Source organism: Gossypium hirsutum, chromosome D01 (genome assembly GCF_007990345.1).
Source record: "Gossypium hirsutum isolate 1008001.06 chromosome D01, Gossypium_hirsutum_v2.1, whole genome shotgun sequence".
In the NCBI taxonomy this organism is placed as follows: Eukaryota; Viridiplantae; Streptophyta; class Magnoliopsida; order Malvales; family Malvaceae; genus Gossypium; species Gossypium hirsutum.
The window spans coordinates 62313426-62328518 of NC_053437.1; the positions used below are offsets into that span (position 1 = coordinate 62313426).

Here is a 15093-nt window from a genome sequence, read left to right on the forward strand (position 1 = left end):
TTGATCATTAATCGAAAAAGAAAGCTATTTAAACAACGTTCAAAGCTTAAAATGACATTAATACATGAAAACTAGAACACCACCTAAAATTGTTCAGTTTTGCTGCTGAATCATAAAAATGCCTAAAGATTAAGTTGTTCCATTTCATCAAATTTTTGGATTCTTAAAATGACATTAATACATGAAAACTATAACACCACCTTCTAGCAATCAAGCCAACCAACAATGCCACTATCACAATTACTAAAAACAGAAGCCATGCATGCTAATCCAAAAACTAAAACCGTCCTCGTATAATTTACAAACCAGGGCTGAATCTCTAAGAGTTCCTTTAGTTCATGGGGGAGAAATGCAAAGGCAATTCGGGGTGTATCGATTTAGGTAGCTGATAGCATCATTTCTTCTTAATCCGCTATTCTTCAAATCATATTTTACTGACGTTTGCCACCGCTCTTTCTCCCAAAAAAATTGGAATACTATTTGATGGTAATATGGAGTTGCAACCTATAGCTCTATCCACTAGTCTTTTGCGGATATGATCTCGATAGTTGTACCTTATGGGAGGATTGTCCCCCGGAATGCTAATGACTTTGGATCCAAGTTTAAGGAACCACGAAAGTGACATGAACCAAAAATTAAGATGTCAGCTCAGCTTACCAGAATTTGTAGTCTGGCTCGACTGGTTCTCGTTGTCTTCACTAGTGGTGAGATTCGGCGTAGACAATGGAGCCTGATTAAATCCATTAGACTCGACTGAAACAGAAGAGGTGTCTTTTGACATAGTTACCCTTTCTGGTTTGGATGTTTCGTTAGTTACCCCTTCAGGAACACCCTCTTTCTTTAGCATTTCCATATACCGTGAAGATGGGACATCACCCTTGCAGTACCTGCGCCACATGCCCCGATATGTTGCCTCCAAACCACTGATGAAGTTCTGTCCATCACAAACAGGTGACTTAGACATAAGGTCTCGAAGACTTGCTCTCAGGTTCTGGAGAGCAGTGACGTCCGAGGCCAGTTGGAGTGCCAACTGCACATATTCATCTTCATTTTTTGCTATCAAATGTCCTAACCCTGAACCGAAAGTACCGAGATTTCTACATCAGTATGGCGACAAAAGCAGATACATAAGAGATATTGACAAGAAAAAAAGAAGCTCCTTACCAACTTTGCTGAGAAGACTGACACCAACATTATGAGCATGTACTGAACCAGCCATGGTAACACATGGCACTCCCATGTATAGAGATTCACAGGTCGTTGTTGTTCCAGCATATGGAAAAGTGTCCAAACTACGCAAGATAATATAACAAAAGTTAAAACATCTAAAATGGAAGTTACCAGAAACCACTTAAACCAACAGAAAAAATGAACCAAAAGGAGGGGATCACACTAACACTTGGTAAAACACTTTCTTGTAACATGGAATGCAGTTGATTTTACCTGATGTCCATAAGAGAATAAGCTTGCATATGATCATGATTCAGGAGAATAAGAGGGAGGAGATCAACACGGAGAGATTCTAAACCCAGCTGCTCCAATGTTGTAAGAAATTTCTGCCTAACACTGTCACAACAAAATGGCTTGCATTTTACCACAAGACGGGAGTTTGGAACAGCACATAATATCCTCGCCCAAACTTGCAATACCTTGGGTGTTATCTGATTAATGGTTCCAATAAAAGGTTAAATATGAATGCCATAACTGATTGGAAACATATGGTTTAACCTAAGGTTACAGTTAATAGTACCTTTGCCAGGTTATTAAAGCTACCGAATGTAATGAAGCCATTGGAAAGAGCAGGAGTTGGTGAAACAAGTCCAGCCTCTGAGGAAGGAGTATAACAAAGGAAGCATTCTGGAAGTCGAACTAACTCCTCAACATGCCTGCCATTGGGTAGGATTTTATTCTAAGTAGAAATCATTTTGCATATCTCATCTAACATAATAATTCTAAAGAAAAAAAAAGCAGTCCATTGAAGTAAAAAAACAGGACCTACTTCTGCTTTGTACCAGGAGGATCTGCAAGTGAATCAGTTATTCGGTAATCAATTGTAGGCAAACCAGTAGTATTGGGATAGCCAATCCAAGTCACCTACGGTAAAAAATGGCCAAAATCAGAAAAAACAATAAAATGCCTAGTCTACCATATCAAGCCTACCACAAAAGCAAAACCACCATGCATAAATTGAACACTCAAAAACAAACTCAAGTTCCACTCTAAAAGCTTTCCTCTATTATGAAGATTCTTTTAGTTCCAGCGATGATAGAACTTGAACAGGAAACAGTTAAAAGAAAATGATAAATATGGTACCTTAAGCATACCTGAACAGGTGCCGGTCGACATGCCATTGTTCCCAATTTGTTGTTGGCTGTATGACCAGTAAGCTCTACCAAAATGTCGATTTTATCGTCTCTAATCATGCTTGCAACCTTTTTTTCATCGATACCATATATATCTCTCCATAGCCCACCCTTTTTAACGACTCTTTCCCTAAATCTATTAGTTTTTGCATCAGCCTGCATAACGATAAAAATGTGAGTTCGCAAAGAAAAACAGTCCATCATGGGAACAAAAAGGATTCCACCATCACCAACTTGTTTGTAATAATAATACGATATAAAAAGCAATAGTTCTAGAGCTTTTGAGTAACTTATGGACAGGTAACTGGATACTGACTACATCACAATGAACTTTGAACAAAGTCTCAGCATGGAAAATGTTGATGACAACATGGTGACGAGAGCATACATAACTGCCTAAGGGATGACCGTTTTTGAGATAACCACGAAGTCCATCAAGAAAATAATTATAATGAAGTTAAGAGCTTTGGTACAACCACGACAACTAGCACCGGAATATAAATACTAGGATATCTTTGCCAAATATGGCACTAAAATACTATTTAAGCTCATCTTTAAGCTTCAAAAGTCAAGATTTCAACTAAACAAGAATATAAATACTACGATATCTGTAGAATTATAGATGATGATGCTCAAAAAATCACTAAAAAATTCTCAGAAATATATCCGAAGCATTAGTACCTTTACTACTGCTGAATAAACAACCACCTGGTATTTCCCATAGTCATGATAAATAAGAGGGGCCTCAATGAAATAAGACACAGAATGTGTAAAATAATCTGGAGAAATGTATCCAATCACAAGAGGTCGTTCTGGATCTTTAGGGTTGTCCCACGAATCGTATTGTGGATATAACCTCATAAATCGCCTTCCCCAATCCCTGTTTTTGAGATAATCCAATTCAGAAAGCTGATTTTAAGATATGTCAAAGATCATAATCCAAATATCCAATTATAGCAAGAATAATATTTGTAGCGATGCAGCTAATATAGTTAGTAATGACATTAAATTCAAGTGATAAGTTAGTAATGACAACTAAATATTAAAATAATACTAATAAAAAATTGACATTAAATTCAAGTTAAGGTGATAGGAGCTTGTCAAACCTGTGAGCCTCAAAAAGTTTATCATCATCTCCTTCATTTATGTAGTTCATTGCTAGCAGCCGGTTCTGCAAACAATGACAGGCACAACACCAAGTATGGAACCAGCATGAATTTTCTCTTGTTCTTTTTGCTTTACTTGCATGAATTTTGCATCTTAGCAAGCAATTACGATTTAAACTATACAAGATCCATAAAATGGTACCTGTCCTGCATTACGAGAATCAGGATCTATCTTAAGGCATTGCTCATAAGCAGTAACAGCCATGGTTATATTGCCAGCATCTCTGTAAAGAACCCCTGAAAAAGACATGGAGAATATATTAACATACCACAAAAAAAAATATTTCCCAAAAGGTATTTAAGATTTGCATCTGTGGAAGTAATGAAGCAATGACAAGTACTAGCTGTCCAGGCAATGGTAATAGATTTTGGAACAACATAGCTGAGAAGCAAGAGAAAAACCTAAATTGTTATATGCTTCTGCGTAAGTGGGATTGGCAATGATAGCTTTCTCGATCATGCTAGCAGCAGCATCCATTTTACCCTGCCAATAGCAAAGCTCATAGTCAATCACTGTTTGAGACGTGGTCTAATAGTTGGATCTATAATTCCACTTCAAACCTGAACTGTGTAGACAACACCAAGGTTGTTCAATGACTGTGAGAAATTTGGTTTGATTGACAATGCCAGCTGAAATAAGATATTATTAATATGAAGATAACAGAAGGCAATAGAGGATGAAGGCTTAAAATGCTGGACAAGAGTCAAATGTTGCCTGATAACACTCTACGGCTTTATCAAGGTTGTCTCTATCTTTGTATATTACTCCTAAATTGTTACATGCCTCTGCACAATGGGGGTTGAAGTGGAAAGCAAGTTCATAGAACACAACTGCCTGCACAAACAAAAATTGATAGCTAGATTGTCATCTGATGCAAACAATTCAGTTCCACAAAGAGAAACATGCAATTCCAAGAAAGCACATCTTATGTAATTACTTACCATATCGAACTTCAACATTTCACCATAAGCAACCCCAAGATTATACATAGCATCTGCATAGTGCCAATTATAATACAAAGCCTTCTTGTAATATGCCACGCCCTGGTTAATGTCCCCCTCCAGCTTAACCTGAAGAGACATATCACTGAATGCAAAATCAGGGATGGAAAAACTCAGAAGTATTTTAATCTAACAAAAGCATTGGTCAAGAAATGAACAGGATATGATAAACGATTTTACAAACAATTACTTATGCCAAAACCAGTGGTATTGTGTCACAAGCAAATAGTATATGTTTGTAAATCTTAGAGGAAGACACCATGACTAGAAAGGCACTTTTCAAACATCTTGACCTACAGCCCCAATGTTCTTGTGTAATAAGTAGTCTCATGTATAGGATCACGGTTTAAACACTTCTAGTTCTCGGGATGCCAAACAAGAAAGAAGTTGGGTTAGTTCGATTCAGAGTCAATTAAGGACATATTCGACAAAGAGAGTAACTTCATTCCAGTAAATGCAATGGCCTCCTACAGAACTTATTAAGCCTTTTTATCGATAAAAGAACTAATTCCTCGTGTAGATGTTTGTATAAGACTAGGACACAGATAGATATAACAATATAGTCCTCCAATGTTTAACCAGTCAGTTTTCAGTAAAAGAAATGAAAAACGTTGATGGATGATGCTATATGAAATAATGAGGGGGAGAATGCACCTTTGTTCCCAAATCTGTCAAGGCAATGGCCATATTATTTTTCGCAATCTCAAAGTTAGGGGACACAGCTAGACACCTGGTAAAAAAATAGTCAAGCAAAGAGACTATCAGCAAAGACGAAGACACCACCCGAATAAACAAACTACATGTAAGGACCAGCAGGCAACAAGGTTAAGCAACTAACTGCATGCTACCTCTCATAACAGGCAATGGCAGATTCTAAGTCACCACGGTTTTTATAAATGACACCCATGTTGCAATATGCTTCAGCATACATAGGTCTCTCCAGTGCAGCTTTCTCATAGCAGCTAAGGGCAGTATCATATTGCATCATCTCAGAATAGACAACACCAAGGTTATAGTAGGCAGGCTGTAAAAATTTGGTACAATGATATAAATATATATAATAGATGTAAAAAGGAACAAAATATAAAAGAACAACTTGGGAAAATGGGAACTAAAAGAAGTGACTTCACATAGAAAATTTTAGTTGCAACAACAATTACTAATGGAGGAATGAAAGAGAATGAGAGATTACAGCATAGTGTGGATCAATTTTAAGAGCTTCATAATACTTCTGAATTCCCTCCTGTGTATTGCCAGCAAGCTTCAAGCTGGTACCGAGGTCAGTTAGAACAATGGCTAGGCATTCCGCAGCTGGTTTGTATGAAGCGTCTGCTTTCAGAGCTTTTTGGTAAGACTGCATAATAAACAGGTGTAGACTCAAATTGCCGAAATCCCACAATAATTAACAGTTAAAAATCACATAAGCATACCTCAGCAGCGTCTACCAGACGACCTTCATCTTTGTATAATATACCACAGTGAGTGAGAGCACAAGCATTCTGAGGATCCAACTTAATGGCTTCAGCAAAGCTCTCAAATGCAGGCCTTCCCATGTTCTGCATCTGAAGGCATATTCCTTTTCCAATGTAAGCTTCAACACACCCACTATCTTTCTCCAAGACATTATTATATATTGCAAGAGCATCAACAAACTTGTTCCTGGACCGAAGAATGTTAGCATAAGAAAGAGCATCTTTCCCTTCAAATGCCTTTGGCGGTGGAATCACATCAACTGTTGAAGTACTCGGACCAGGAGAAGATTGTCGATCTTTTAAGAAACCATTTTCGGCAATCAGGTCCTTCTCTCTCCCAATCACATCTTTCTCAGTCCAGGCCATCTAGGTAAATACTATATTCTCACGCTTCTGTACAAATATAATCAAAGATAGCAAAATTAATTATACAATATGATAATGTTTACACCAAAGTTGATCAAACAAATATAACAAGTACAAGCCTCGAAATTTACAAACATGATTAAACAATGGATCATAATATAAATTTCAGAAAGTTACATGTGATAAGTGAAACCCAAAATCTATTTTTATGGTTTCTAAACACAAATTGAATGCTTTTCTCACCATGTGATATTGTAAAGCTAATTCAGTAATGAAACACAAATAAAGTTTCAAAACTTTGATCCAGCAATTAATTGCATATGAACTATACAGCAACAAGCTAAGTAATTGACCAATTTGGCTAAAAATCTGAACTTCCTTTTTCAGGTCCAACCAGAAATTGTACCACTTCTCTGACAGCTTGAACAAATGCAAATCAAAATTTGATCAAATAATAGACATTAATTGGAAATAAAAAAGTATGGTTTCGAAAATTACTTAGCAATGAACTCACCCAAATTAAAATTAGACCTAGGGCTCCTGCAACTCAAGAAAACAATACCCATTAAAGAAAAAAAAATGGCTTTGCATCATTTTAATAATTTCAAGAACCCAAATTGAAACCCTAGGTAAACCTAAATGATCCAAGTAGCCACTCCATAATAGCAAACTGATCAAAGCCCATATTACCTTAAAACCCTAATAAACAAACAAACTAGCAATTCCACTTTAAAACCCAGACTTCAATCAAACAAAAAAAAACAAATAAATAAATAATTCAAGGCTTTTTTTAATTAAAAAATTACAACTTTACAAACCCAACAAAAAAAGAAACGAAAAAAAAATTAGGGATTTAACACTTACCTTTTGGAGCAACCAACTCCGCCCCAAACTAAAACAGCATAGATGACGCCAAAAAACACCCAAAAAAAAAGAAAAAAAAAGGCAAAGATGAGTGTAGGATAAGAAAAAAAAAGGGGCGTAGTTTAAGAATAAGACTGAGTTAGTCCAAGTTTAATGAACCAATACAAATAAAGGGTAAGTTATAGATTAAGAAAAAAGATGGTCTTTTCGTTGGTCTAATGAAAAAAGAAGGAAAAAAAATGAGAGCTTTGAAAAGAAGAGGAAAGCTCTGGTTTTTCAGACAAAGAGTATTGGGGGTGTTGGAGGTCTCCCAAACTGAGAGAGAGAGAGAGAGAGACCCTGATGGTGTCTGGTCTGGTCGTTAATTACAACACGTTTTTGTGGCATAATAGGGACATAGGATTTTGTATCTTAGCCCTTGCTTTTGCTTTATATTTGCATCTTTTTACCCCTACATACTGCATTCTTACTCTAGGACAATAATGGTTGGGATCAATTTGGTTATTATAATTGTTAAAAAATACTTTCTAATATTTTAATCTTTTATAAAAAAACACTTAAACCGAAATCAAATTCTAACACGAAAAATGATTGAATCAAATCGAATCGTATTTATATCTATCCAAATTAATTCAATTTGTGGATTTTATATTTTTTTATAGATTTTAATTTGGTGTAATAATTGATCTAAATTTTTAGTGTAATTCATATATGTATATAAATTTTTAATTTTGATTCAACTATAAATATTTAAAAATAAATATAATTATTTACTTAAGCAATATGTAAATTTAAAATAATTTTATATTAATAATTGTATTAATAATTTGTGAAACTGAATCAAATGAAAATTTTGTTTATAAAATTAAACAAAATAAAAATTTATATATATTTTGCATGGTCAATAACCATCGGTAATTTTGAAATTTATTTTTAAGTATTTTTATATTTTTTAAAAATTTATTTTAATTAATTTATATAAAATATTTATTTATATTAAATAAATATAAAATGTAATTCCATCCCATTCAAATAATAATAATTTTTATTTTATAAATAAAAAAATTATAACCAATCAAAATTAAATATAATTTGATGAAATTGAATCAACCCTAACTTTTTTTTACAATACTTTTAAATCCTAAAATTATAAAAGAAAATTTACTTAAGTATATTTAAACCTACGAACTCTTATTGTTATAATAATAACAGTGTCAAATAAAAAAGCATAATGATTTATTTGGCCTTCAATTTTATAAGAAAAACAAACATTTTAGTCATTCATTTAATTTTTTTATCTCTTTTAGCCCTTAAATTTGTTATATTTGTCAAATTACCCTAAAATGAATAGAAATGTTAACATCTGTTAACTTTATTGACACGACATATATGCGGATTGCCATATAGATACTATATTAGCAATTAATTATTTTTTAAAATTTAAAAAAAATCCAAATATTAAAAATAATTTAAAAATTAATTGTTGATGTAACTTACATGTAGATTGCCACATGGATGCCATGTGAGTAAAGTTAATAAACGTTAATTTTTTCATCTATTTTAGAATGATTTGATAAACAATACAAACTCAAAGACTAAAAAAGATATAAAATTATATAAAGGGTTAAAATAAATTTTTATAAAATTAGAGGACTAAATAAATCATGATCCCTTTAAAAATCAACCCTAGCTTGGTCAATGGTTATTCACTTGGGGTTTCCTAGTTTTATGAGACGCTGTCGATTTGGGATATTGACAAATTTTCTTTAATTGTCTTCTTTTCAGTTTGATTTTAACACCCGAAACAAAAAGCCATTAATTAAATATATAATAATAAGTTAATCTGTTTTTTAAGAACCAAGCAAAAGGGCTATTTATCTCTATTATTATATGTTTTTTTATTTATTTCTTAAAGAAAAAACTATTTAATTGTTAAAAGTAAGATTGATATTATCGTAGCCAGCCATAAAAACACGTAAAACTATTTTAATTTTACACTGATATAAAATTATTTTTTATTCTGATCCGATAAAATATTACTTCAATCAAATCAAATTAATAGTTTTATGGTTATATAAATATTGTTAAGATTGTTGTTATTTATTTTGTTTTGATCGAAATCAAATTTTCCATCATTAATAATAGTGATTAATTTTTTCGTCGTGGGTACTCTCTAAATAAGTAAACAGTTAGTCATAAAATGTGATTTATCTTCATAGGCGGGATCAAATTAAACCTGCTCATGGGTTGGGTTACTCTCTTAAGCCCAAAAATTCACCCGAAAAATGAAAGAGTTTGAACAAAATACGATGGTCGAAAAATGGGTTTGGGTAAAATTTAAGGCTCATTTTCTAGATTGACTGAGCCTTGAGCAAAAATTTTGACCCGAGCCCTACTCGAATATTATGTTATAAAACAATGTTAAATTAATTATATGTGTTAAATAATAATTATACATATTTATATTTATATTAAATCAGTAATTCAATAACAATTAAACTCATTCCCTAATAATTAAAAAACTTACCCAACTAAATAATCTAACCTAAAATATTTATTATATTTATTTGTGTTTTTAATATTATAAAATATTTATTATATTTATGATAGTGCTTTTCAATATAAATGATTTTTAATTTGTTAGAAAACTTTTATTTTAATTTTTTTAGTATATTTAGTGTATTATATTTTAAATAAAAATTAATCTAAAAAAATTAAATATGGGCAGGACGGATCGGGTTCGAGTTTACCTTTCTTAAAGTAGGTCGGCCTTAGACAAAAACATAAGCCTATTTTTTGGGTTGGGCTAAAACTTAAAAAATTAGTCTAAACACATTGCATAGGCCCAACTTAATCCATAAACACCTCTAGGTGGAATTTTTAATTTTATAATTAAAAGATGAAGTGAGCAAGGTAGCTAACCTTAAGATTTATTGGAGATAATTTAAGCCTCTTATGGAGAAAGAGTATTTTTATACTTGCACGTGAGATAGCAAGATTGTGTTAGAAATTCCCCGTAACCTCGTCCTGACATAAATGTAAAATTTTAGCTTTGTTGAGAGGGAATTTCACCTTTTCAAAACTTTATTATAAAATAATTTAGTATTTAATTGTATAATATCATCAAATTAAATGTGGATCTAAATATTTAGACGGTGGCCAATTGAATATTAACTTGATTAATATTGACATTGTTATTAGTGTAGGAAGACATAAGTTTGAGTTTATTAAAGCGCATTATCCTCTTATTCAAAAGTTGGAGAGGGGCTATGAGTAGTTTTAAGCTTTGTATAAAAAATAGCATATATAATAAGAACTTATAATGAGATTAATGTTTAAAAAAAACATTTAGACAGTAGCCTAATTATTAATAGGTTAAAATTTGCTACTAGACCCCGTATTTTGTATAAGTTATGGATTTAGTATATATATTTTAATTTGGTCAATTTTAATCTCTGTATTTTTAGAATTTGAAAATTTTAGTCCCAACCTAATCATAACTATTAAATTCGTTAAGTTCTATTATTTGATGTGTCAAACATATTATCGCATGTGTAATATTATGTTTGTTTGTTATTTTCACATATTACTAAAAAAATCAAGTAATAATTTTAAAGACTGTCGTTTACATTAAGATTAAATTTTGAAATTCCAAAAAGATAGCCACTAAGAATGAACCAATTGGTGATCTGGACTAAATCTATAACTTTAGGCATAATACATGACTAATGACATAATTTAACCGACATATTTAAATGTTACCATTAGATTAGGACTAAAATTTCAAAATTTAAAAAATACAGGGGCTAAAATTAATCAAATTAAAGTATAAGTACTAAATTCATAATTTACGTAAAGTACAGGGTCTAATAACAAAATTTAACCTTACTAATACGTTGTTTTAGTCATTTAACTATGAAGAATTATAAAATATAACTAAGGAACTAACAAAAAAGTTGCATGGCATCTTTTAAATTTGGTATGGTAACAAATTTAGTTCCTATTATTTAATCAATTTGATTTTGATTCTATAAAATTTAATCCTTAATATTTACATATTTAATCAATTTAATCATGGTTTTAAAAAATTTAAAAATTATTAAAAAATTCTGAAAAAATATAAAATATAGATTTTGAAATTCGATTTTTTTTTTTGAGAATGGGTACAATTGCAACATAATAATTGAAAATTATAAAGATAATGTATTTGAATCACTACAAACACAATTATTTATAACAAAGCATAAATTAAATATAATATAGATAGACCGATGAGTCTTAGTTTGATTGGTATGGATATTATTGTCAATACAAGAGTATGTTGATTCAAGTGTGCTGAAGTACATTATCTTTCTATTTATAGAAGGGATTGTGTGAAACTATGATTCCACATCATCTTTATCCCTTTCCAATGGGAGAATAACAAATCAAAATTTTCCTTTGATTTTCAGCATTTTTAATTGGATTTAAATTTTTTTCAAGAGAAAAAAACTGAAAATCAATAAGAAAAATCTGATTTGACATTTTTCCATTAGAAAATGATAAAAGATGACGTGGGATCACAGTTTTATACAATTCTTTCACTATGTGTAAGGAAAAGACTATTGGTAATAAAAGTAAATTTAAATAAAATCCCAAGTATAATTTATCATTTTACAAGAGAATTTAAGATTCAACGAGAATGAAAATCTTATTTTAAATTATTTCTTACTTTTGACGTTTAAAGTCTTTAAAGACTTCGACTTTCCAGGATGAGAACAGAACATACGAGTCAAAGAAGATTAAAAAAAAAACACCCTTGAAAAAGACACGTTAAAAGATTTTGGGCTTAGATTGGGCTGGTTTTAATTTGTCCACTTTTGCTGATAAAGTCCAAAAATAAAATCTCACTTTTTTTTCATATAATTATATAACAATCACAATCTATAATAGTATTTTATTATAAGAGACAAGTTTGTTGTAAAATCAGTTTTATATTTTATTAAATTTAGTAAAATTCCTAAGTGGAATAAAAATAATCCATGTAGTACTATGTGTAAATTATAAAGTTAGTCCTTATACTTTTCGAATTGCTCAATTTCAATTCCTTTACTTTTTGAAATTTAAAATTTTAAGCCAAACCCAAAATGGTAGCAGTTAAATGTTCCTAGTTAAATTCTACTATTAGGCGTGTATCATGCCTAAAGTTGTAGATCCAGTCTCCAATATGATCATTCTTAGTTTCCATATTTTTCGAATTTTGAAATTTCAGTATTAATGCAAATAAAGTCCTTAAATCCATTAAACTAACATGACATTACACGTGTGATAATATATTTATCGCATAAGAGTTTAGAAATTGTATAACTTAATGAATTTAATAACTACTATTTGGTTAAAAGTTAAAAGACCCTAAAAACTTTATTCTTTTTCTCTAAGTCATTTGTTTCTTCTCTTTTATTTTGTCCAGTGGCAGTAGCCAGCCTGCCTTTTTTTCCCTCCCACTAACCCTCTTTTTTTTTCTTTTCATTCTCATGTGCCTTATCTCTTTCCAGTTTACAGATCTATTTTGTGGGTATCTTTGTTGCTTTCACAAGTTGTAATGGGTAAATGACAGTGCTTGTTGTCACTAAAACTCCACCAGCCACCAGTAGTTTTTTTTCGGAAAGTGGGTGACTCTTTCTTGGCTTCTCTGTTTTGAGAGTATTTCAGAATAATAAATGATTTCACGAGTTGGTTTGGACTCGCGTTGTCTTAAGTTTTATATGTTGTTTTTGTTTGTTTTCCATTGTTTAACAAGTCTTCACTTTTAGAAGTTTTGTCTATTCCTGTAACACGTTTTTTAGTCTTACTTATGCATGTAGTCTTGCTTTTGCAAGTGATTTTAGGGATGGTTTTGTCGTCGTCCTCTCCAATTTGGTGGATGCTCGATTCTTTTGCCGATTTTTGCTTGCCACTTTGGACCATCCAGGCTTATTTCCTTGTCATATTAAGTGCTTGGAATCACTCCAAATATGTTGTACTAGAGTTGTGACAAAGCCAATTGTCAATGTGTCATAATGTTCATTTGATGTTGAGGTTGAAGCCTTTGTTGTGTTGATGGAGCTTGTCCTTCACCACCTGCGATTGGTATTTGTTGTTTTTTTTCCTTGAATTGCATGATTTCATTCATGGAATAAATTAATGAATTTCTCTTTTAAAAAAATAACCACTCTTTGGTTAGGACCGAATTTTCAAATTTTGAAAACTATAAGGACAAAAAATGAACAAATTAAAGTACAAAGACTAAATTCAAAGCTTACACATAGTAACAAAATTTAACCATTACTGTGTAATCAAGTTGGTATTTGAGACAAATCCTTAATCTTCAACCCTAACTAAAATCCAGACCAACATGATCAAATTCCCTAAATTTTATGAAATCCTTAAAATTTTCAAATCCAAACAAGATTCTACTCGAACCCTAAACTCATACAATCAAATCCTTAAATTCTTTTAAACCAAAATAACACTTATGTATTCTTTTTTAAATCCCAATATTCACACATTGAACACATAAATTCTTCTAACTCTAACACCAATTCAATTCAAAATCTATACCTTTTTTGTTTATTTATTACAAAAAAAAAATTGGTTTTTCATTGCGTTTTCAAAACGCCCAAAAACAACACAAAAATGTCATGAAAAGGTAATTTAAAATTTTGAGCTTTCATGACGTTTTCTATGAAATGTAGGAAAGCGTCACTCATGAAAAGTTACAAAAATTTTGGAAGTTAGAAAGCATCACGAAAAGATGTAAAGAACATCACAAAAACATTTTACGTTAGCGACATTTTTAAGACTCGCCTAATATTTTTAAATCATCACGAAAAGTTTTTTTTTTCATGATGTTTTAAATCATCACTAATAATTACCCAAAAACGTCATTAAAAGTGCCCTCTTCTATGCTATCTTCCTTATTTTACCATTTGCCAAAAAAAAAAGTCATTGAAAATATGTCTTGTCGAGATGTTTATTAAAAAGGACATCGAAAATTGTAACTTTCGTGACATTTACTAAAAAAAACACGAAAAAATTACATGAAAAAATCAATTGAACCCCAAACACAATTGAAGCCCTAAAGATATATAAACTTCAAACACCCCAATATAATCCAAACCTTAAATACCATTGGAATCACAACACTAAACAAAAACATATTTTCTAGGTGGACTTAGGCACTCCCACCAAAACTCCATGAACCCCTTTGTGCTCTCCTCAAAGTAGAGAGACAAAAAGTCAGGGTTAAAACTGAACATAGACACTCTGGACACAATACATCTACCATTTAAAGGTCTAATCAACTATTTAAAATATGACACTTTAAAAACTTCTCTTAATAAAAGAGTTACCCCTCAACATGTTAACATTTTGAACTAGTTTTTTAATGCAAACAACAATAAAAGCTAAAAACAATCAAAGAAAAAAGAAAAATGATTATAGGTTAAATTTGATCGCAGTATATAATCTAAATTCAAAATTTAACCTTAACGATTTTTTTAAATATAATCAAAATATCTTTTATTGGTTTGAATTTAGTTTTGTTCGAGTCTTAACAAAATTTTTAACACCAATACCAATACCCAATTCATTGTAATAATTTTAAAAGATTAAACATACAAATTAAACCCAAATTTAATTATTTTTATTACAACTAATCGATGGTCCAAAATTAGGGCGATACATGAAACTAGCTTGGTAACTATGAAATAGCTAGAAATGAAAGAAAACTAAAAACAGGGACAAAAAGCGAATAATAAACAAATAAAACTTTGGTTTTCACCAAATCAAGCACATATAATAAGTTAATGAGCAAATCTTATTCTTGTTCTCTAATAGGGC

The 15093-nt window shown here is 31.2% G+C and overlaps 1 protein-coding gene across 3 annotated transcripts; it reads right to left on the reverse strand.

Moving 5' to 3' along the window:
* Positions 1 to 119: 119 nt before the first annotated feature.
* Positions 120 to 7646, reverse strand: LOC107928200 (probable UDP-N-acetylglucosamine--peptide N-acetylglucosaminyltransferase SPINDLY). 3 transcript variants are annotated; one of them, XM_016859384.2, is made up of 19 exons: positions 7234 to 7608; positions 6884 to 6909; positions 5962 to 6396; positions 5724 to 5885; positions 5380 to 5555; positions 5186 to 5261; positions 4472 to 4600; positions 4245 to 4364; positions 4091 to 4159; positions 3932 to 4013; positions 3672 to 3766; positions 3470 to 3534; positions 3045 to 3243; positions 2325 to 2519; positions 2000 to 2094; positions 1751 to 1886; positions 1444 to 1661; positions 1165 to 1292; positions 120 to 1074 (listed from the first exon to the last, which is right to left on the reverse strand). In XM_016859384.2, exons 3-19 carry the CDS (start codon positions 6367 to 6369, stop codon positions 644 to 646), a joined length of 2784 nt encoding a protein of 927 aa, XP_016714873.2. In that variant the 5' UTR covers positions 6370 to 6396; positions 6884 to 6909; positions 7234 to 7608; the 3' UTR covers positions 120 to 643. The 3 variants fall into 3 exon arrangements, with proteins under 3 accessions (XP_016714873.2, XP_016714872.2, XP_040943557.1); XM_016859383.2 differs by lacking the exon at positions 6884 to 6909 and having other exon boundaries at positions 7234 to 7646; XM_041087623.1 differs by lacking the exons at positions 6884 to 6909; positions 7234 to 7608 and adding an exon at positions 6613 to 6669.
* Positions 7647 to 15093: the final 7447 nt, after the last annotated feature.

Bases quoted from the DNA above. Each gene is read 5' to 3' on its own strand.
- LOC107928200 (XM_016859383.2), bottom strand. From the start codon at position 6,369: ATGGCCTGGACTGAGAAAGATGTGATTGGGAGAGAGAAGGACCTGATT. The intron at 3,535-3,671 runs GTACCATTTTAT...CATTGTTTGCAG, and splicing joins ATTCTCGTAATGCAGGACAG to AACCGGCTGCTAGCAATGAA. The intron at 1,293-1,443 runs GTAAAATCAACT...TATCTTGCGTAG, and splicing joins TATTCTCTTATGGACATCAG to TTTGGACACTTTTCCATATG.